Genomic DNA, 22,118 nt, shown 5'->3' with positions numbered 1-22,118 from the left:
CGGTACCCGAGATGATGTTTTGCTGTGGGCTGGATCAATTGCCCATGAAAACGGATTTGTTGCAATTATTATGAGGTCTGACACACATACTGATAGTAGAGGAAGAACTTAATTTCTGTTAATTGGTTGTGAAAGGAGTGGTCAGTATAAGTGTAGGAAGAAAGAATTTGTTAGAAGAGACACTGGGAGTAGGAAATGTGGTTGTCCCTTCAAGCTTCGTGGAAAACCAGTGCATGGAGGGGAAGGTTAGATGATGAAGTTGATATGTGGGATTCACAATCATGAATTGGTCAAGTCCTTAGTTGGACATCCATACGCTGCCTATACCCCTACCTAATGAACGACGTAAACCTCTCATTCTAACCATGATCTGCAAATCATGATGAACATGTTTTTTTTTGTCAAATTCAATATTCATATATTTATAAACCTACATAACCCTAAGTCATCAGCCCTACATTATAAACCCTAATCACACTACCCTAAACACCCCATTAAAAAAATGTTGAGGTTGAAAAACACTTAAATTAAATTGAGTGACTTTTTTTTTTCTTTCCTTATCGTATACCCATAATAAGTATGTCTAAACCCTAAACACTACCGCCTATGCACTACATAAGCTAAATCCTAAAAACTAAACCCTACACTAAATCCTAATAAGTAAACTAACCTGAATCCTAATCAGTACACTAACCCTAAGCTCAACCCTATCAACTAAAAAATTCCCAACCAACTAAACTAAACCCAAGCCTCAGCCCTAACCCAATCCTCACTAAACATACCACCATATGTATATATTACAACCTAACCCTACACCTAAACCACAACCTAAACCCTAACAACTAAAACTCTCAATAATACACCAACATAAACATTAAACCCTAACGACAAACCCTAAACCACTAAAATAAACCCTAAACCCTAACCCAAACCCTAAGCTCAGCCAACCCTTGGCACTAGAATAAACCCTAACCACCAACCCTACCCTTTTACAGTTCTACCATTTTTAAAACAACCTACCAACAACATACCACAACATATATTAAACCCTAATGTCACCCCTAACCGCTAAACTAAAACCTAACAACCAACCCTAACTACATACCATCGTATATATTAAACCCCTAACATCTCAACTAACCCCTACACTCAACCCTAACCCTAACATAAACACTCCTATACCCCCTAAGCCCTACGCCCTAACCACACAGTCAGTCCTAGGCACCATTAACTAAACCTTAGCCACTAACCCTAATTTCTATTTTGATGCAAATATATTAAATTTTAAAAAACAAACAAGTACAATTAAATTTTAAAAATATTAACTAAATTATTAAAAAAAAAATTCAAATGTTCATACGGAAGAAGTTCTTCCGTAAACACTTACAGAAGACGTATGACTCATATGGAAGAACTTCTTCCGTATGAACCTACAAGCCATCATAAGAAAGAAGTTCTTCCGTATGCATGTTAACAACTCACCAACCCATACGGAAGAAGTTCTTCCGTATGTGTTGAACCTATTTAGAACTTGTTCATATTCCACTTTGCATCGTATCTCTTCTATATAACCTCAATGGTGTCTACCCTACAACCAAAATTCAACGAAATACTAGGTGAGAAAGGGAACTAACCTCGATGGAAGAAGTTTGCACGAGTCCAACCACACAAATGCAGCTCCAAAAACACAGGAAGAAGGTTGCGTGAGGAAGGAGATGACGAAACGGAAGAAGGAGATATGCGAGGAGAAGAAGACAAAGCAGCGAAAGAAGTGGAAGAAGTGGGGTGTTGGGTGTGCCTTTTTTTATATTTAAAATAAAGCCAAAGACAATTTTGTCCATTCACCCAAATTACTGGGTGCACCAGCAATGTTGTTGGGTGCATCTAGCAACACCCTTACCTTAGGCCTCACATAGTCGTGTACATTCACTTGTTATTATATAAGTCTTTAATCATATGTCATTGATAGTTAGACTATATCATGCAAATTGAATTATGCTGCAGCACTCATCTAATTTTAGGTTATTAGTTGATGGTCGTCATAATTGATAATAGGATGTGAAAAACTGACAAAATTATCTACAATTTGAAAATTAAATTTATTGCTAATTAGTAGAGAAAACCCCTGTTAGTGTCACGTGACAACCTTATTAACATGCTTAAAATATGTGAGTAGTCTGTTAGAAGTAAAACTTATGAAAAAATAGATTGTTTTAATCATCAATTTATTTTTTTAGAATCATAACCTTTGCTTTAGAATTCCAATTTTATATATATATATATATATATATATATATATATATAATATCTTTAAATCATTTTTTAGCTTTCTTATTTTTCTTTGTTGGTCTCATTATCATTGTTTTGAAGGCTTGAAGTGAGTTATCAAAATGAATAATTGATATCAAATTGTTACAATATAGTATATAACATTAGACATTTAGACTTGTTTTTAAAAATTGCTTTAGGCCCCAAACTTTTTATACACGGCTCTTTCTGTATATTTTAATTGTGTGTAGCATTCTGAAAGTATATAAGAGTTTACCAATAAGGCAATAACTTAAAACCCTCTGAATAAAATATAGACCGTGATATTTCTTACATTAGGCATGTCATGATAACACTTTGAACTCTATGTGTATTGTAAAAGCATGACAAATACCCATTGAAAAGTCCTCTTTACCAACTCCATAGTCAAGTCATTATCTCATGTTAATTGTTAAACTTGAATTTCTTTTTTACACTCCAGAAAGATGCATGTAGTACTCTCAAATAAATGTTAGTCTAACTGAACCTAAGATACCACATTAATATTAGAATTTGAAAAATAAACCAACCCTGTTGCCAAAACAATGTTTTTTTTTTAATCCATAATGTACATAAGATGGCAAAATCCATGAAGCATGCCTATCAACATTTTGTGGAATACGAGTCATTTAAGTTCCTCTCAAGAGACTAAGTACAACAACCCGTGGAGAAAATGCTAATTTACCGAAAAAAGGGAAAAAAGAAACAAGGGAAATTGATCCACTTTTTGTTAATTAACATACAGGTAGTGCTTCCCTAAATCCAACTCTAAAACTAGTGCTACCCTTTCGAACCCTCTTACCCAAATCTGCATTGCCTTTCTGCATCATAGCAACAAATTCATTGTAGTCTATTCGTCCATCCTGAGAAGGCATAACATAAGCATAACAAAGTCATTAAAAGAAGAATGGAACTTGAAATTTCATCATGGCATAAAATTATTTTAAAATCAATCTAAAAATTGTATTATAACCACCTAGTACTTTCCATAAGAAGTAAAATTAATATATTCAACACAGTTGAGAAATTATGATGAAGATGTTAATTTACTTATCCTTCAAATGGTAGTACTCCAGAATTATGTTATCAAATGGAGGAAAGCTAGACCAATGTCAATTTGCTAATTTCATTTTCTTCTTTCATTCATTATGTGACAATCAATAAATTATGTTACTATTAAATATATGTATATACTCACATTATCTTGATCAGCTTCTCGGATCATTTCCTCCAAGCGAACATCTCCAATGCCAAATTCTTCACAAGCTTGCTGAAGCTCATCTTGAGTGATGTAGCCACTTCCATCTTTATCAAAATAAGCAAATGCTGCAACTAAATGATCTTCTCTTTCAACCTTGTTTAGATGCAATGTTGCAGCTATGAATTCTCCATAGTCAATTGTGCCACTGTTATCAACATCTGCCTGTAATCCAAAACAAAATTGGGTTCCATGGATCAAAATAATATACCACTAGAAAATGATGACTTAGCTTTCCTATTTTGACCACTGTTGAATTATACCGAAATGTCTTCTTAAATGATACTTAGAACAATCCTCTTCAAGCTTGATCATAAAGAATGAAATAGTAAACAATAAGTTGCTCCCATAAGAGAGAAATGCAAAACAATCTTTGGAGGTTTCCTCTTAACACGCTATTATTATGTGAAATCCTACTATCCTAGACTAGCCCCACTAAATGAAAGACATAGAGAAAATGTATGTTTTATGAAATTAAGGAATAAAGAAGATGATTCTGAATACTTACTGATTGCATAAGGTCGTAAATTTCAGATTCATTGAGATTAGCACCAAACTTTTTCAGTCCAACCTTGAGTTCTTCAAAAGTAATTTGACCACTGTTGTCTGTGTCTATCATCTTAAACATTTCTTTCAACCCTGCAATTTCTTCTTCAGAGAGATTTTGTGCTATAACCTGCAGAGAACAACAATAATTTAGCAAAATTTGACAATCTAAGCAGAAATTTTCCAACATTGAGCACCAAAATCTAGCAACAACAAGTTGGCATATTCAACTTTGCAAATAATAGTAAAAACTGCACAACCTATAGTTATCAATCCCTAAAGAGAAGAAAAATAGATATTCTCATGAGAGAGGATTATAGAATAGTAAATAACTTACTCTTAGAGCCATTTTCTTGAGTTTGTTCATTGCATAAAATTGCTTCAGGCGACTCAAAACTGCAGAATCAAGAGGCTTGTCTGGAGCAGCTCCATCAACATGAATCCAGGGGTGACCTGCAAAAAAAAAAAAAAAACAGAACATCTTCATTAACAATGTGATGGAATTCCTCAAGTTTAACAATGTTATGATAATGTGTATTCACAAGTTATGGTTGTGACAATACAATGCTTAACCTTTCATCCAAAGATGCAATATACCCCATCAGTGTGTTGGATAAAACAAATATTTAACATATGAAAAACTGAACAAGTAACTTTTTAAAAATATTTTCATTTTAAGTGCTGTGCTGCAGGTGTATTAAAGAAAACTGTTGACATCTAAGAAAATAAATAAGGTTTTGCTGAGGAAAAAATATAATCACATGCCAAATGTGGTATGAGACTAATAACTTTTGTTTCACTGACATCTAACAGGGACATAGGCTAGAATCTTACGAAGAACTTCATAAGCTGTCATCCTTTTAGTAGGATCTCTGACAAGAATCTTCCTAACCAAGTCTTTTGCACTTTCAGATATAGCAGGCCAAGGATCCGATGAGAAATCAAGTTCGGAATGCAAAATCGCCTCGAATATGTCTTGCTCCGATTCTATTACCAAGGAACAGAATAAATATTAAAATGTTAAACCAGGAAACATTCAAAGGAAAAAAGAGGTTTTTAATTTTCATGCATTGCCATTGTACTTTTACATTGTCAACAATTGGAAATCTTTTCATGCATGACTTTTAAAATAATAATTATTATAAAATTTAACAAACTTACTAGATATGACAATATGTAATTTGATGAAAATGTAAAATCCTTTATATTATCAATGCATTCAAATAAAAATCAATAAAAAAAATAAGCCAAAATGATTGGATTATAATGTGCTAGCTATGTTAAGAACTATTACCTCCCCAAAATGGAGGCACCCCACTTAAGAGAATGTAGATTATGACACCAGCACTCCATACATCTGCTTCGGGGCCGTAACGCTTACGTAGAACTTCAGGTGCTACGTAATAAGGACTTCCTACTACATCACCAAAAATTTCACCTGCAAATATTAGTGACAAAAGTTAGGGGCGATCATATGAGTAGAACAATGCAGAAACTTTATGCAATGTTAAATTAGTTTAGTGGGGAACTAAGATAGCAGGATGCAAAATAAACAAAGCCTCATAACCAATGCACAAACAAGTACTTCTGTTCACAAAAGTGACTTTTTCTCTAGAGTTTAATGATTATGCACTAACTCTACTAACCGTGTAAATACTAAAACATTGTCATTCAATCATAATTCACTGATAATATGAATTTTAAAGTAATTATCATAAAAGTCAACAAATTTACTATATATAATAAGTTGTGATTGGATGACGGTATGAAACTTTTTACACTAATCATTTTGCTAACCCTTTACAGTGCATTGTTCTTCACATTTTATTATCAACACAACATTGCTTAGCATAAATTGAACTTAGAATTTCACATAATGGCAGAGTTCACATCTCATTATTTCCCCTTTAGGAAATTTTTGCATATTTGAAAGTACTTGTTTATTATAAAAAGTCAAGTAATCACATTTGGTGTCAGTTTTTATTATATATATTTTTTCAAAAGAAAACCCCAGGAAAGCAAGACAATTATATGTTACTACAAAAAATGTGATACACACCATTGGTTTGCATACTAGGTACATTATGAAAATGATTTCTCCACAAGCAAAAAAATATAGTTAATCAATCGCCAAATCATAAAGGTGGAAAGATCATATTAATCCCCAAGATCCCAATTAGTAGAACACGCACATAAGCATTTCCCACATCCTAGTGATTCTCTATGATCACTACATCATTGTTAATATAATCACACTAAAAAGAGCCTAATTACTCTGTCAAAGAAGAATATTAAGTTCCACTGCACAAGGCACAATGTACACCTAATGGATATTGATCAAAATCAACTGCCCACAAAAAGAATTGATAAAAGATAAATTCTACCCTTGGAAATTTAAGGGATTTGGTACTGACTACTGAGAAACTCTTTTTGCCTCTCTTTTCTTTGGTGTACCAAACTCATTCAACTATTGGCTCAAAAAAACAACTGTATCAAAACCTTTAGATTTCTTTGGATACCATAACAACTCTCTTGATAATAAGAACCTAAAGCAAACTACTGAAGATAGATGTTAATTGCACAAGGGGAAGAAACAATGGAACATTTTGACAAACCTGGTTTGAAAAAAGCAGACAGTCCAAAATCTATTGCCTTAAGAGGGGATTCTTCTTGCTGATTAACAAAGAGAAAATTCTCAGGCTTGAGATCCCTATGCATGACTCCAAGGGAGTGGCAAGACTCAATGACACCAACTATAGTCCTTGCAAGCTTAGCAGCCTTTCTCTCAGTGTAATGTCCTCTTTCGACAATCCTATCAAAAAGCTCACCCCCTGCACACAGCTCCATAACAACATGAACCGCGACAGCATCCTCAAAAGCCTCCTTGATGGAGATCACATTAGGACTCCCTGCCAAGTGGTGCATTATCTGAATCTCCCTCCTCACATCCTCCACATCCTCATCTGTCAAAAGCTTCCTCTTCAGTATTGACTTGCAAGCATACTCTTTCCCACTGATCTTCTCCACACAAAGGAAAGTGGTTCCAAATTGGCCTTGTCCTAGCTTCGGTCCCAAATTGTAAAACTCCTTAAGGTTACCGGTTTTCCTTAGCAAAACAGAATCAGTTTTAAGGCCTGCACTTGCTAGCCTCTTCACATTGTGTGGCCTCTTTGGTTTTGCTGCCTGCTGCTGCTCCTTTGTTGTTGTTGGTTCCGAAGCCGGTTTAGTCTCTTTGGATTCATGAGGAGGCTTCACATCCTCCCTCTCGATTTTCACCATCTCTGGAGGCTTGTTTTGAACAGTTTCCGCAGCTTTGGTTCTCTTTTTGTTGCCACTTTTGTGTGCATGAGAAGAAGCATCTTTCTTGTGTCCGCGTGACCACCAAAATGAACTTGAATTAGAACAGCCATTTGTTACGTCTTTAGAAGAAGTTCTCGATCCAACACAGTTGTTTCCCATCTGACACTAGATACTACTTGTTCCAAGCATCTAATATATCAAATAAAAAAAAACCCATTTCATTTTTCACCTCCAAGAAGAAAAAAAGGGCAAAATTTAGATACACTTTCATGGGTGTTTCAATGCTATTCTCTAATTAGAATTGGAGTTTTACCTGGATAACTTACGTTGATCTTTAATACAAATCTTTATTACGTAAATTATCGAGGTGAAACTCTAATTCTGATTGAAGAACCACAACACCTAAGTTTTGTCCTAAGGAAAGAAAATAAAAATGCATGTTTGTGATACCTTAAAAACTCGACGGTGCAATGCAATTGAAGCCGGAATGCGCGTTGAAGGAGAAAGGTTTTGTTTTTGCCACATGGTATAATTATATGCAAGCGTGCTGAGACAAGGGCATCAAAGATGGGAAGGAAATGAAAAAAAAAAAAGAGAAAAAAAAGAAGCCTTTTTAAGATTTTTGAAGCACGAAAATAACCGCCATTAATGGCTGGAACAAATTAAACCCTTTATGGTACCAGCTTCAAGGAACACGTTAAGGGTGAAAAAATGATGAAAAGGAGAAAAATGCAGGTAAATGGAGAAAGGGTTTTGATTTTGAAGGCAAATGTGAGGGTGAAAATGAGAGCTTAACGTGGAATGAAGAAGGAAAGAGGAGGAAAAGAAACACAAAAAGTTATAGCGGTTTTATTTTCTCTCTTTCTGTTAGAATGAAACAACAAAAATATGGAGAAAACGCGTTGTTGTTAATCGGAGGGCTGAGAAGGAAGGGACAATTAGATTGGACGGTTCAGATTTGGTAGCTTTTCATAACATGGTTGTCACGTTTACGTGCAAATTGCAAACTTTGCAATATCTCTATCGATCTGTCTCCAGAACGTGGTCAACCGCCGGCGGCCGGCAGCAGGCCTTCGCCGGTGATCATTTTCATAATTATTCTCTATTGATGTGTTAGGGATTTAAAAAAAAAAAAATCAATATAGATAGATAAATGGTTTGTGTTCGGATTATTAGGAAAATGGATTTGCGAATTGAAGGCCATGTGATTTGGCCGGTGTCTTCCAATATGCACCACACGTTAATGAATAATTGAATGCCAAATTAATAATCGTGAATATATGCTTATTAACTTTGAAGTGTTTTTTTTTTTTAATGCATTAACTTTGAAGTTATTATTAACTATATCCAATTCTCATTTAATCAAAAGTCTCAGGTTCCAAACACATAATTGTAAATGCATTGTTTTTTTTTTAATTTTAAAAAAATCTAAATAAAAATTTATCATTATCAAATAATTAATAAAAAATATATAATATGAAATTTATTTTTTTATAAAAATAAATTTTTATTTTACTATATAAGAATAAATTAACAAGACTTTTAAGATTAAGAAGTAAACTATTGAAATAAATTGTGTGAATTAACTATTAAAATGGCATGATGTCTAAATTAACTAAATGGATATATAGAAAAAATTGGATTAAGAACTAGATAAATTGACTACCTAAACTTAAATAAAAAATAATAATTAAACTGTGATGTAGTTGATATATATATAAAAAATTGCATAGTACATTGAGTAAAAATAAAATAAAAGAGGCCATTTTTAAAATAGGCTTTATTTTCTTTTTTACCAGAAAAATGGTTTTAATTCATGTGCCATTTTATAACATAGATTTGCTATTAAACATGTTTTGACGACCATTGCAGAGTACTCCGTAAAGCCCCGTCTTAAAAGGTTAATGTTTGATGATCAATTAGTTGATTAGTGAGTGACAACAATATTTTCAAGTTCCCCATGAGATCAATAAGCAAGCTCCGATCCCTGGATTCCATTCTCCTCTCACAATACCACGTTTTGAATTTTTTTTCAACGCCTCAAAACATTCACTCACAGAACAACGCAAAAACAACTTTCCAACAAGCCTTCAGACATCGATGCTTCCCGCGCACTTTTCATCGAGATCACAGAGATTCTAGGAGCTGATACCGTGATCCCAGACCAATCCCCATCTGGGTTTTTGTTTCCACTTGAAACACCCCATTCTGAAGGGGGTTTAAATGATCAACCAGCTTGCACCGAAGGTGTTTGTGGAAATGCCGCATAGAATGTTGGCATTTTTGAAGATGCCCAGATGGGAAATATGGGTGATTTAGATGTGAGCCGGGTTGTTGGTGAGATTAATGACATTGTTCGAGCAGAAAATGATTCCAGTACTCTGGAGGAGATGTTAGAGAATCTGAGTTATGGGTTGAACAGTGAGGTTTTTGACATGGTGTTGAAGAGGTGCTTCAAGGTGCCATAGTTGGGTTTGAGGGTTTTCAATTGGTTGAAGCTCAAGGATGAGTACAGTCACACAATGCGGACTTACAATACCATGTTGCACATTGCCAGAGAAGCTAAGGAATTTCCATTCGTGAAGAAGTTGGTGGAAGAAATGGATGAGTGTGGAATCCAAAAGGACGTTAACGTGTGGACCATTATCATAACCCACTATGGAAAGGCAAATAAAATTAGTGAAGCATTGTTGGCCTTTGAAAATATGAAAAGGTGCGGTTGTGAACCGGATGCAGTGCTGGGAAGCGAGAAATTGCCATGGAGTTCTACAACCAGATGATTTGGAAGGATATGGTACTTGATGTGACGTTGTATAACATGGTCATGAACTGCATGGCGAGATCAGGAGATGTTGCAGCTGTTAATTTGCTTGGAAATGACATGATACGACTGCCTGTGATGCCAGAAAACTGTGTTCATGGCTGTATGCTGAAGATTTTTTGTATTTTTGGGAGGATTGAAGATGCTTTGGAATTGATTCGTGACCTCAAAAATAAAGATTTAGATCTTGAACCTGAAAATTATAAGAACTTGGTGAGAAGGCTGTGTAAGGCAGGCAGGATTACATATGCTTTAGAGATTGTTGATATTATGAAGAGAAGGGATATGGATGATGGGAGGGTTCATGGGATTGTCATAAATGGGTATTTGGGGAGAAATGATGCTGACAGAGCGCTTGAGGTGTTTCAATGCATGAAAGAATCTGGTTGTGTGCCTACTATTTCCACATATACAGACTTGATACAACATCTCTTAAGGTTGAATAGGTATGAAGAAACTTGCATGTTGTATGATGAGATGCTGGGAAAAGGAATTAAGCCAGATATTATGGCAATAACAACTATGGTTGAAGGTCATGTTTCACAAAACCGTATATCTGGAGCATGGAAAATGTTTAACTATGTGTTTGGATGAGGAATTTAAAGATTTCTAGGAAATTCAAATTCACAGCATTTTGATTGCCTTGATTTAAATTCTTTTCATTTTGTAAATATTTTGTTTGGATGAGGCAATTCAATTTCTTGTATTTTAATTTCCTTGTTTGGATAAAGTAATTTAATTTCAATGAAATTCAAATTTTCATTTTTAAATATTTATTTAAAAATTAAAATTTCAATATTGAATGAAAATAAACATGAGTCATTTTTTAAATAGTTAAATAAAAAACTTCGTTGTTTCCGGATTCGAACCCATGATCAACAAGTCATCAAGGCACAACTTTACCGCTGCACCAGGGCTCGCCCTCTTTTTAAATAGTTAAATATTCAAAATAAATTTAATGTTATAAAATATATAATAATAAAATTTTTAAATATTTAATAATTAAATAATCAAAATAATTTTAATGCTAAACAATTTTGAATTTTATACAACATTTTTGTAGTAACACAAAAAAACTTGGATTAAACAATACTGCAACATTAAAAGATGAATGATATATAATTCTTTATTCTTGTTTAAAAAATTAATTACCTAGTCTTGCAATAATTTTAAAAAACATATTAAAATTAAATAATTATGTAATTTAAGGACAATTATCTCGTACAAAATTCAAATTATATTAATTTCATTGTTCGTAAGGGAAGAAAATTCAAATTGTTAATAACGCATCAAATTGTTAATAACGCACCAACGCATAAACACGAATCAACACAAGCATTACAAGGTCCTAATTAATCAAGTTCCAAACAAAGATCTTAAACAAAAATTACAAGGTCCAAATTAAAAAAAAAAACAACGTTCTTCATTCCATAATCTTCATTCATCATCAAGTGTAAAAGGTCGAGGAACCTGAATAATTAACATCCAATGCTGCCATTTAGGGGAGAAGAAACAAGATAATATAAGTCACAAGAGGAAAGACAAATAACTATAGTGAAAATATGAGCTCGATTAGGCATAAAAAAGACACAAATTTCTAATTTGAAAATTGAAATTGAAAATGTAGACAAAAGGTTACTCACCAAGTTTCATCCTCCAAGATGTGTTAAAACATAATCTGTCTTTTGGTGAATTGGAAGGGCTTTCACAATAGCTAACTGCTGCTTTGTATCGTCAGCTAACCATTTAATAGCTTTAGCCCATTGTTGTCTATTAAGATCTGGTATCAAAGCTGCCTCACGTAATACTTCTTGAATATCTTCATCATCAACTTTACCATCCATTTTTTCCACCATTCGGTTAAGAGAGTTCGCCATTTTATCCAAAGAAGCTGCTATTCCTTCTTTTTCTCCCAGAAGAAGTCGAACCTTGTCTTTTTCCTTTTGTATTAGAGCTTGGTTCTTCTAAATCTATGGCAGTAGCACCTAACCCCATGAATTCCACTTCATTTGTTTCTCTACTCATCGCTTCATCAGCATCCATAGCATCTCCATGACCGGTGACTCTATCTTTAGCACACAAATCCACTATATCATCCCAAGTTTGAAGCACCTTGAATCGAAACGGTTTAGCCGATTTATGCGACTGGAAAACAAAGAAAAAGTCAAATCCAATCTACTTTGAATAACAAATAGCAACATATTAAAGAATAATTACAGTGCAATATTTATTCCAAGCATTGTCATTCTCAACTGTGATCATGTGCTTAGTTCCATCCCAATCAAATCCACTCTGGCCAAGGATGTCACTTACAATACCATACCACGATCTCCATAATTTGATATGGTTTTTGACATTATCTAATGTGACATTAACATCGAAGCTTGTAGATAACACTGCGGCTGCAACATTCAATGCTGACCTTTTCCAACCTCTGTCACCCTTGTTGCCCAAATTTCTTTGATCTCTAAGTACATCAGCCAATACACGTTCCATTTCCAAATTCCATGTGAAATAACTTCTTGTTTCCTTATTATTTTTTTCCTAAAACTTTTCTTTTGTCCGTCATTTTTTCATTAGATGACTCCATTGAAGTTAATGTCACTTATTCAACCTGCCCATAACAAATATTAGATATGACCTACTTTATTCATTTGACTAGTCCACTGCACAATCATAGAAAATATTTCAAGCAAAGTTTTTATGCAATAGCAAAGTACATAAAAGTCTATCTTCAATAGAAAAGTACAATAGTAACAAAGCACACAAAGTTTTTATGCAATAGTAAATTACATTTAAAAAAGAACTATCCCTAAGCAAAGTTTCTCCTAACTTGATAGTTAGCAAACATATTCATAGCTAATGTATCTCGAAATCCTGTCCATTCCTCGGTAGCTTGAATAGTTGTGATATCATCTATGACATTATTTTGAACTTCTTCCCTTGATTGATGGACTAACTCTTCATCAACAACAGATAAAAATTCTTAAGTCTTGAACTTCTAAAAGTTAATCAGTTTGTTGTTTGTCTCTTATGAAATTGTGTAACACAAAACAAGCATTGATAATTCTTATTTGTGTCTTTATATAAAAAAAATGAAGGAGTTCTTAATATACTCCATCTTTTTTTCAAGATCCCAAATGACCTTTCTATTGCATTTCGGGCAATTGCATGACGAAGATTAAATAACTCCTTGTAACTTTGAGGGGTGTTTCCAATCCACTCATTGAGATGATATCTAGTCCCTCGATATGGTGCTAAAAATCCCGGACCATTGGTATATCCCGCATCCACAAGAAAATACTTACCTACAATGTTTAAAATAACAAACATAGACTTAAACTGGACCAAAAAAAAGAAAAAAATTATTTCTAAGAAATATTACCAGTTGGAATTTCAAGTTTGTTTTGACGACGTAATGCATCTCGTAATACTCGAGAATCTCCTGCAGACCCTTCCCACCCAAGTAACACATAAATAAACCTTAAATCTGGACCACAAGTAGCTAACACATTTGTAGAGACATCACCCTTTCTATTACGATATCTAGGTCTCTCATCAGGAGAAACTGTAACTGGAATATGTGTCCCATCAAGTGCTCCAATATATCTCTACAAACAAGACAATTTTTTTAGATTCTAAGAAAATTTTATAATTAACTAATTTCTCCTAACAATTGATAAACTTACCTCAAACCATCTCCACTTGTTTGCTTCCGCACCTTCTAAAGTACAGGGTTGAAAATTCAAATAGTCTTTGCTCACTTTCATTACCGCTCTCAAGACATCATTGAATTGCCTACTTATGGTTTCTTTAGATCTACAATAACTAAATTGCACTACCCTATATTTTAGGTTGTGAGCAAGGATATGTAAAAACATTGCTACTGCTTCAGTTGTTGGAACATTTCTTGTTCTTACTAATCCACCCTTTTCTTGTAAAATTCTACAAAGGTTAAAAAATGCATTTTTACTAAGCCTCAATTGTTCAATGCAATCTTTATTTGTTCCTCTATAAAGACGATTAAGGAAGTTGTGACGTTCTAGTTCCCAATTACGGGTTGGTTCCTTAACAAAATAGTTATTATGATACCATGTCACTACACCAATGACCATATGAACAACACAAGCAGCAGTTAATAAGATTATCTTCTTATACTCTTCTCTTTTACGTTTTCTTGAAGTCATTGCAGTGTTAACTATGCTATGATCCATTTCTTCTCAATCCAAACTGCATGATAATGATATAAGATAATATGTGCATATATTATTTGGAGATTTAAAACAAATATCTAGGTAAAAGATGTAAAACAATGATACTAGTGCAATACAAAGATGATCAACTAAAAACAATGATACTATTAAATCATGTCTTGTTCTTTTCTCTCCCTGTGTATATATTGATATTAGACTAGACCAAGTTAACGCTTGTACCAAAAGCTATTTTGGGCCTACAAATACAAATGTGTAACTTGATCACAAAACAATGACAACATGGGTAACAATGAAACTGTAGTGTGAATCACGTGTTTTAGAAATTCATGCATGGTATTTCTGATGGGTAAATTAACAATTTTAAAAAGACTAAAACTACATTAAATTGTTTTATTTTTTGGAAGGCTTACATTAAATTGTATTTACAAATAGTAATAGAAATTTATTTCACCTTTATAAACTAGTAATTAATGAAGGATGGAATTGAAGAGCCTGAGATAATCTGTCACCTTCCTTAGTTTATCGGCACAAGATTAGAGAGGCAAATCAAGACAGCAATTGCATTTACTGTGGGCACATGACCATAATGTGAAAGACTTAAAAGTATTGTGAATTAAAATTAAAATTGAGTTTTATCTTAGTGATTGACGTAGTAATAAAAGTCTATATGACAGGTCAATATAAATCAATCAAAGGAAAATTTCAATTCCAATTAAAAAATAACACAAAAAATAATTAAAAAAACTACGATTTTAATCAAAATTAGGACAAAATCTATATACAGTTTCTTAACTGTTATTTATTTGTTTTTTTAATCAAAATTAGAGTTTTATTTCAGTGGTATGCATGCAAACTTTTTATCACGTAAATTATTGAAATAAAACTCAAATTATAATTAGAGAAAAATACAAACAATATCTATAAAATTGTATCTAAGTTTTGTATCGTGATAGTGTGTTTCTTTATGCATAGACCCTATGAGTATGGTTAATTAATCAATTAACAACTTAAATGCTTCCTCTGTCAAATATAATACAATATATAATTGGAAGGCAGAGAAAATGAATACAGTACTAAATGAAATTTTTAGTACATGCATGATGCATACACTAAATTTGAATTTGGCATTACTTGTTGCAACATCAGGGCATCCATACAACAAAATTTATTAGTGGCAGCAATTTCTTTGGCAAGTGCAACATATGCTACGACAATATGCAACCTCATTCCTGGTTTATCTTAGCTCTCTGCTTTGGGTAGGCTACTTGTTCTCACTTCATATACACCCTTTCTCTTAAACTAGTCCCTATTCTATTGTATAAATATCTAATTCTTAACCCCCTCAATTCGATATTTTATACATTTATCTTCATCTCTCAACTTTTATCTTATATATATATATATATATATATATATATATATATACACACACATCTAAAAAATATTCCCCAAAATAAAATCGACAACAAATGATACTCCTACAAAAGACATTAGTCATATTTTAATTTTAACTTGTGCTATATATTCTCAGATTGGAAAGGTTGAACATGGGAACATCAGCAGGAAAGGCCAAGGTGGTTGGTACTGTAATGGGAATAGGTGGAGCGATGATGCTCACCTTCTATAAGAACATTGAGATTCACATCTGGTCAACGCATGTCAACCTGATGCCAAATATTATAAAGCCACACAATGTGTCTCCCACTAAAATTTCTGGTTCTTTTCTTGCTTTTGGCACTTGTCTATCCTATTCAGTATGGTTGGTAATTCAGGTGACCTTCCATCACTTTCGATAAACTGTTATCACAAGTCTTAATCATTATAAACATTAGCTAGCGACATAGACCTAAACTTGAAATCTTGTGCATTTATTATACATCAAGGACAAGATTTGTCTTCATCCGTGCTAGTTACCACAAATACTTAGACTTCAAGAAAGATACCTTATTATACATCATAGCCATTGACGGTTTGTTCTTATTGGATTTCTTCCACAATTATCTCAATGAGGAAGTGTCTGGTTCCTTCATGACAAGATTACAAGACCAAGTTCAGCTAAGTGGTGTGAAGCTAACCAAGGATGTCATCATAAGGGACATCATCATGGTGGAGAACCAAATTCCAACCTACATCTTAGTGAGGATCTTGGTGCTTGAAAGCTCCAAACCTGCTGATTCAGTTCTAGAGTTCTTGGGTTTGATGCTCTTGTCATTCTGCAAGAAACACTCTCCACTCAAGGTAACTCACATCCCCACAGGTTCTGAAGCTGTCTCTAAGGGTAAATAATCCCTTACAAAAGCCTAAAGAATAGATAAATATCATTCCATAGTTTTTTTTTGGCAAAATCCACAGTTTTTTAAATAAATTGTTTCCTTAACCTAGGTTCTAGATCCACTACTAGTTCAATTTGGTGTATTAGGCTAAACAATTGTTCCAAGTGTGACCAGCTTACAAACTGTCTCATACCTCTGATAAATCCCTCTATATCATCTTCCCCTCATATATGTTATATGCTTAAAATGTATCAACTCCCAACCAACACCAATCATACTATTATGTAGACACTGCTTCAACAGAAAAAGCTCATGAACTTATTATGCAGACACAGTTAAACAAGCCAGCGAATTTGCATACCAACTTGACAAAGGATAAACTAATGAAGCCCTGCTTGCTTCCGTGACCTTAGCCAGTTCTAGGACACAAATTAATCTCTGTCAATCAAAACTTTCCCTATGAACATACTTGTAAGCATGTAATCCCTTGAACCCCATCAATAAATAACCAAAATGCCAAATAAACCAATTCCCTTGAACCCCCAGAAAATCATACAGTTCAAGAAATTTAAATAGATTTGTTTCTCTATTTCTCTTTGACGCATATTCACAAACATATGGTGCTCACAATCTATCTCAACTCCAAATCCATTCAATTCACACCCACCAACATATCAAAATCACGGAAACGAAATAAATAAAATAGAAAACGAAACATAAATAAAAAAAATAAGCAACCCTTATAACTACAAAAATGAAATCAAAATCAAACAAACATAAAGTTGAAAAAAAAAAACAGAGATGACGAGGGAAAGAGGAACTTACCAGCGAGAGGAAGAAAAGCCACGGAGAGGGAGTGGTAGCTCGTGACGCTGCTGAGAGGGAAAGAGAGAGAGAGCTTGTGATGGTGTGCTGAGAGGGAGAGAGAGCTCGTGGTGTGCAGCGTGCGATGAGAGAGAGAGAACGTGTGGTGTGCTGAGAGAGGGATACGGGGAGGAATTTTAATTTCTTTGCTTTTTAATGAGAATTTCAAATTCTCTCAAATTAGTATATTAAAATACTTTGTAAAAATGACAGCATTTTAATTACTTTTAAAATACCCCATCCAAACATATTAGATTATTGAAAGGCAATTTAATATCTCTGTTGAAATACTTTACCTGGTTAAATTTCCCCATCCAAACACAGGGTAAGAGTATGGAGTGCCAAGGCATCAAGCCCACTTGGAAATCATATGCAACATTCATTAAAGAGCTTTGCAAGGCTTCGTAGACAGATGACAATGTCAAAGTATTGCTAGAAATGCAGGCTTCCAAGATTAAAATTCAAGACAAACTGTTTGGTTTGGTTATAACTTACATGGAAAACAAGGGAGAGCTTACTGTATAGAGAAAATCAAGTAGATGCATAAAGCATCTACTCTTGATCTTGAAAAGTTCAAGGAGTCAGACAAAGAAGTATCATTTAGAATTGAGGTGGAAGAGGGTGTTAAATTTGACCAATCCAAGTTAGAAATAGATTATTCCTCAATACACCCAAATCTTAAGTCTTACAACAACCAAGATGTTAACGAAATGTGTAGGATTCTTTCTTCCTCTACACATCGGTCCTTAATCCAAGAAAAATTGGAGAAAAGCACCATTCAGTTCTCCCGAGAACTTGTTATAGGGATATTGCAAAGTTGCAATATGCATGGTAGCTCTGTCCTAAAATTCTTTTCATGGGTGGGAAAGTAAACTGGATATCAACACACTGCAGAATCGTACAACATGGCAATCAAAATTGCAAGGTGCAACAAAGATTTCAAGCACGTGCGCATCCTGTTCTTTGAAATGAGAAGAAATAGTTATTCAATAACATCAGAAACATGGACAATTATGATCATGCTTTACGGCCGAACAAGTCTGACTGAGATGGCCATGAATTGTTTCAAAGAGATGAAAGTTGATGGTTATAGCCCAAGTAGGAGTACATACAAGTATTTGATAATTGCCTTTTGTGGGAGGAAGGGAATGCAGGTTGATGATGCTATCAAAATATATGATGAAATAATTAGTTCAGGACATGTCCCTGACAAATGTTGGATCGAGTGGCCTCAGAATAATTAAGAAGGAGGGGGTTGAATTAATTATTCCTAAACCTTTACTAATTAAAAATTACTCTTCTAAGGCTTTTACTAAATTGTTCAGAGAATGAGGAGTAAAAGAGAAACTTAACAGAAAGTAAAAGCGGAAATTAAATGCACAGCGAAAAGTAAAAGAGTAGGGAAGAAGGAAACAAACACACAAGAGTTTTTATACTGGTTCGGCAACAACCCGTGCCTACATCCAGTCCCCAAGCGACCTGCGGTCCTTGAGATTTCTTTCAACCTTGTAAAAATCCTTTTACAAGCAAAGATCCACAAGGGATGTACCCTCCCTTGTTCTCTTTGAACCTAGTGGATGTACCCTCCACTAGAACTGATCCACAAGAGATGTACCCTCTCTTGTTCTCAGTCAAACCCAAGTAGATGTACCCTCTACTTATACCACAAAGGATGTACGCTCCAATGTGTTAAGACAAAGATCTCAGACTGTTAAACCTTTGATACTTTGTGAATGGGGATACAAAAGAATTCTCAGACGGTTAGTCCTTTGAACACTTTTGTATAAGGGAACGGGAAGAATCAAAATAATTCTCAGACTGTGTCGTTTTGAATTCTTTGACAAGGGAGAAGGGAGACACAAAAGAATTCAGGCGGTTAGTCCTTTGTTCTTTTTGGAAAAGGGAGAAAAGAGACACAAAAAGAATTCAGGCGGTTAGTCCTTGGCGAATTCTTTTTGGCAAAGGGAGAAGAGAATGAAAAGATGAATAGCACAAGTTTTCAAGGTTCAGAAAACCAGAAAACTTTGGAAAGCTTTTGGTACAAAGAAGAAGAAGAAGTTCAAAGAGATTCAAGGCTTGTAAAGGATTGATTGGAAAAGTAAAGTATGTTGAAAAAAAAATCAAAGCCTTGCTTTTATAGACTCTTCATGTCTGGCCAAGAAGACCATTAAGAAGAGTTATAACTTTTAGAAAAACTTAAAACCAATTTGAAAAAGTCAAAAACCTTTTGAAGAGTTACATCTTTTGATTTATTCAGAAACAAACACTGGTAATCGATTACCAAATTAGTGTAATTGATTACACAAAGCTTTTGTGTGAAAGGATGTGACTCTTCACATTTGAATTTGAATTTCAACGTTCAAAGGCACTGATAATCGATTTCCAAAACATTGTAATCGATTACAGCTTTTTGAAAAGAATTGGAACGTTGTAAATTCAATTTGAAAACTTTTCCAAAATAATTTTTGCTACTGGTAATCGATTACAACAATCTGGTAATCGATTACCAGAGAGTAAAAACTCTTTGGTAAAAGGTTTTGTCAAAAAATCATGTGCTATTCAAAGTTTTGAAAAACTTTTTAATACTTATCTTGATTGAGTCTTCTCTTCATTCTTGAATCTTGAGTCTTGAATCTTGATCTTGATTCTTGAGATTTTTGAACCTAGAATCTTGATTCTTGTCTCTAGACTTTCTTCTTGAGTCTTGAACTCTTCTTGATTCTTATCTTGAACTCTTGAATTGTTCTTGATTGATCTTTGAGCTTTTTGTCGACACCTTTGTCATCATCTTTTGTTATCATCATTGTTATCATCAAAACACCTTTGAATCATCTTTGATTCACCATGAAGCTTTGCTTCTACAATCTCCCCCTTTTTGATGATGACAACTTCTGAAATCAAGAAACACACACACACTTTTTCCTAGTTGATCACTCTCATAAATTCTCCCCCTTTGTTTTTGAATTTATGCTTATCTTAAAATTACATTGATTACTCATGTGAGTTCTTGATTTAATCTCATTTCTCTCCCCCTTTGGCATCAACAAAAAGCCAAAGTGCGTAACAAATTTGAAATAACTAAACATCCATACAACATTCATTGAGAAACTAACAACCAATCCATGAAGCAAGAATCATGAAGCAACAATCATAAATAGATTAACTATAAAACCCATATAGTCAAACAACAAACTTACTCAACCATACCATGCAAATAAGGAAATAGTAAATTGTTCAAATACCATAGTAATATAGAGATTTATTTTGATAAAACACTTACATCTATTAGTCCTAATTCTCTTCTAATGTTATAGAAGGTATCTTTACTTAGTGGTTTTGTAAAGATGTCTGCAAGTTGATTTTTAGTATCTACAAACTCTAAAACAACATCACCTTTTAGAACATGATCTCTAATAAAATGATGCCTAATTTCTATATGCTTGGTTCTAGAGTGAAGAACTGGATTTTTAGATATGTTTATGGCACTTGTGTTGTCACATTTAATGGGAATGTGATCTAATACTATTCCATAGTCAGATAGTTGTTGCTTCATCCACAAAATCTGTTCACAACAACTACCAGCAGAAATGTATTCTGCTTCTGTTGTGGATAATGCTACACTATTTTGTTTCTTGCTATTCTAAGAAACAAGTGCAGACCCTATGAATTGACATGTATCACTAGTTCTTTTCCTATCTGTTTTTGATCTAGCAAAATATGAATCTGAGTATCCTACTAGGTTGCATAAAAAATTCTTAGGGTACCATAATCCTAAACTAATTGTTCCTAATAGATATCTTATGATTCTTTTTACTGCCATTTAATGTGAAAACTTTGGATCTGATTGAAATCTTGCACACATGCATACACTAAACATAATATCTAGCCTACTTCCAGATAAGTAAAGTAGAGATCCAATCATACCTCTGTATTGCTTTGGATCAACTGGTTGACCAGATTCATCTTTGTCAAGATAACAACTTGTATTCATAGGAGTAGCCAAGTGTTTTGAGTTTTCCATTCCAAATCTCTTAATGAGTTCTTTGCAATACTTTGCTTGATTGACAAAGATCCCATCATTTGTTTGTTTGATTTGTAGTCCAAGAAAGTAATTTAACTCACCCATCATGGACATTTCAAACTCACTTTGAATATCAATAGAAAACTCCTTGCACAAAGATTCATTAGTAGATCCAAAAATTATATCATCAACATAAATTTGTACTAACAATATATCATTATCCTTCTTTTTTATGAATAAGGTGGTATCTACCTTCCCTCTATTAAAATTCTTTTCTAATAGGAATTTACTTAATCTTTCATACCAAGCCCTAGGTGCTTGTTTTAAGCCATAAAGTGCCTTCTTTAATCTATAGACATGGTCTAGTTTTTGTGAGTCTTCAAACCCAGGAGGTTGTTCCACGTATACCTCCTCCTGAATTAGACCATTTAAGAAAGCACTCTTGACATCCATTTGATATAATTTAAAATTCATAACGGATGCATATGCTAATAACATCCTAATGGCTTCTAAT

At 33.8% G+C, this 22,118-nt stretch overlaps 3 protein-coding genes across 3 annotated transcripts; all 3 read right to left on the bottom strand.

Annotated features, from left to right (window-relative positions):
• Positions 1–2,841: 2,841 nt before the first annotated feature.
• On the bottom strand, positions 2,842–8,530 carry LOC100800415 (calcium-dependent protein kinase 26). Its single transcript, XM_006588822.4, has 8 exons — positions 7,862–8,530; positions 6,727–7,600; positions 5,406–5,549; positions 4,946–5,098; positions 4,449–4,564; positions 4,074–4,241; positions 3,506–3,730; positions 2,842–3,170 (listed from the first exon to the last, which is right to left on the bottom strand). The coding sequence occupies exons 2-8, from the start codon at positions 7,568–7,570 to the stop codon at positions 3,042–3,044; spliced, it is 1,779 nt and encodes a 592-aa protein (XP_006588885.1). The 5' UTR covers positions 7,571–7,600; positions 7,862–8,530; the 3' UTR covers positions 2,842–3,041.
• Positions 8,531–12,110: 3,580 nt separating this feature from the next.
• LOC106794750 (uncharacterized) lies at positions 12,111–12,728 on the bottom strand. The gene is made up of 2 exons (XM_014762633.1): positions 12,450–12,728; positions 12,111–12,377 (listed from the first exon to the last, which is right to left on the bottom strand). The coding sequence occupies exons 1-2, from the start codon at positions 12,726–12,728 to the stop codon at positions 12,111–12,113; spliced, it is 546 nt and encodes a 181-aa protein (XP_014618119.1).
• Positions 12,729–12,882: 154 nt separating this feature from the next.
• On the bottom strand, positions 12,883–14,002 carry LOC121172947 (protein ALP1-like). The gene is made up of 4 exons (XM_041006166.1): positions 13,922–14,002; positions 13,618–13,843; positions 13,378–13,540; positions 12,883–12,898 (listed from the first exon to the last, which is right to left on the bottom strand). Exons 1-4 carry the CDS (start codon positions 14,000–14,002, stop codon positions 12,883–12,885), a joined length of 486 nt encoding a protein of 161 aa, XP_040862100.1.
• Between the last annotated feature and the right edge of the window lie 8,116 nt (positions 14,003–22,118).

This window comes from Glycine max, chromosome 10, assembly GCF_000004515.6.
Source record: "Glycine max cultivar Williams 82 chromosome 10, Glycine_max_v4.0, whole genome shotgun sequence".
In the NCBI taxonomy this organism is placed as follows: Eukaryota; Viridiplantae; Streptophyta; class Magnoliopsida; order Fabales; family Fabaceae; genus Glycine; species Glycine max.
The sequence above is the reverse complement of the archived record's forward strand: the minus strand, read 5'-3'. Positions and strand labels throughout refer to the sequence as shown.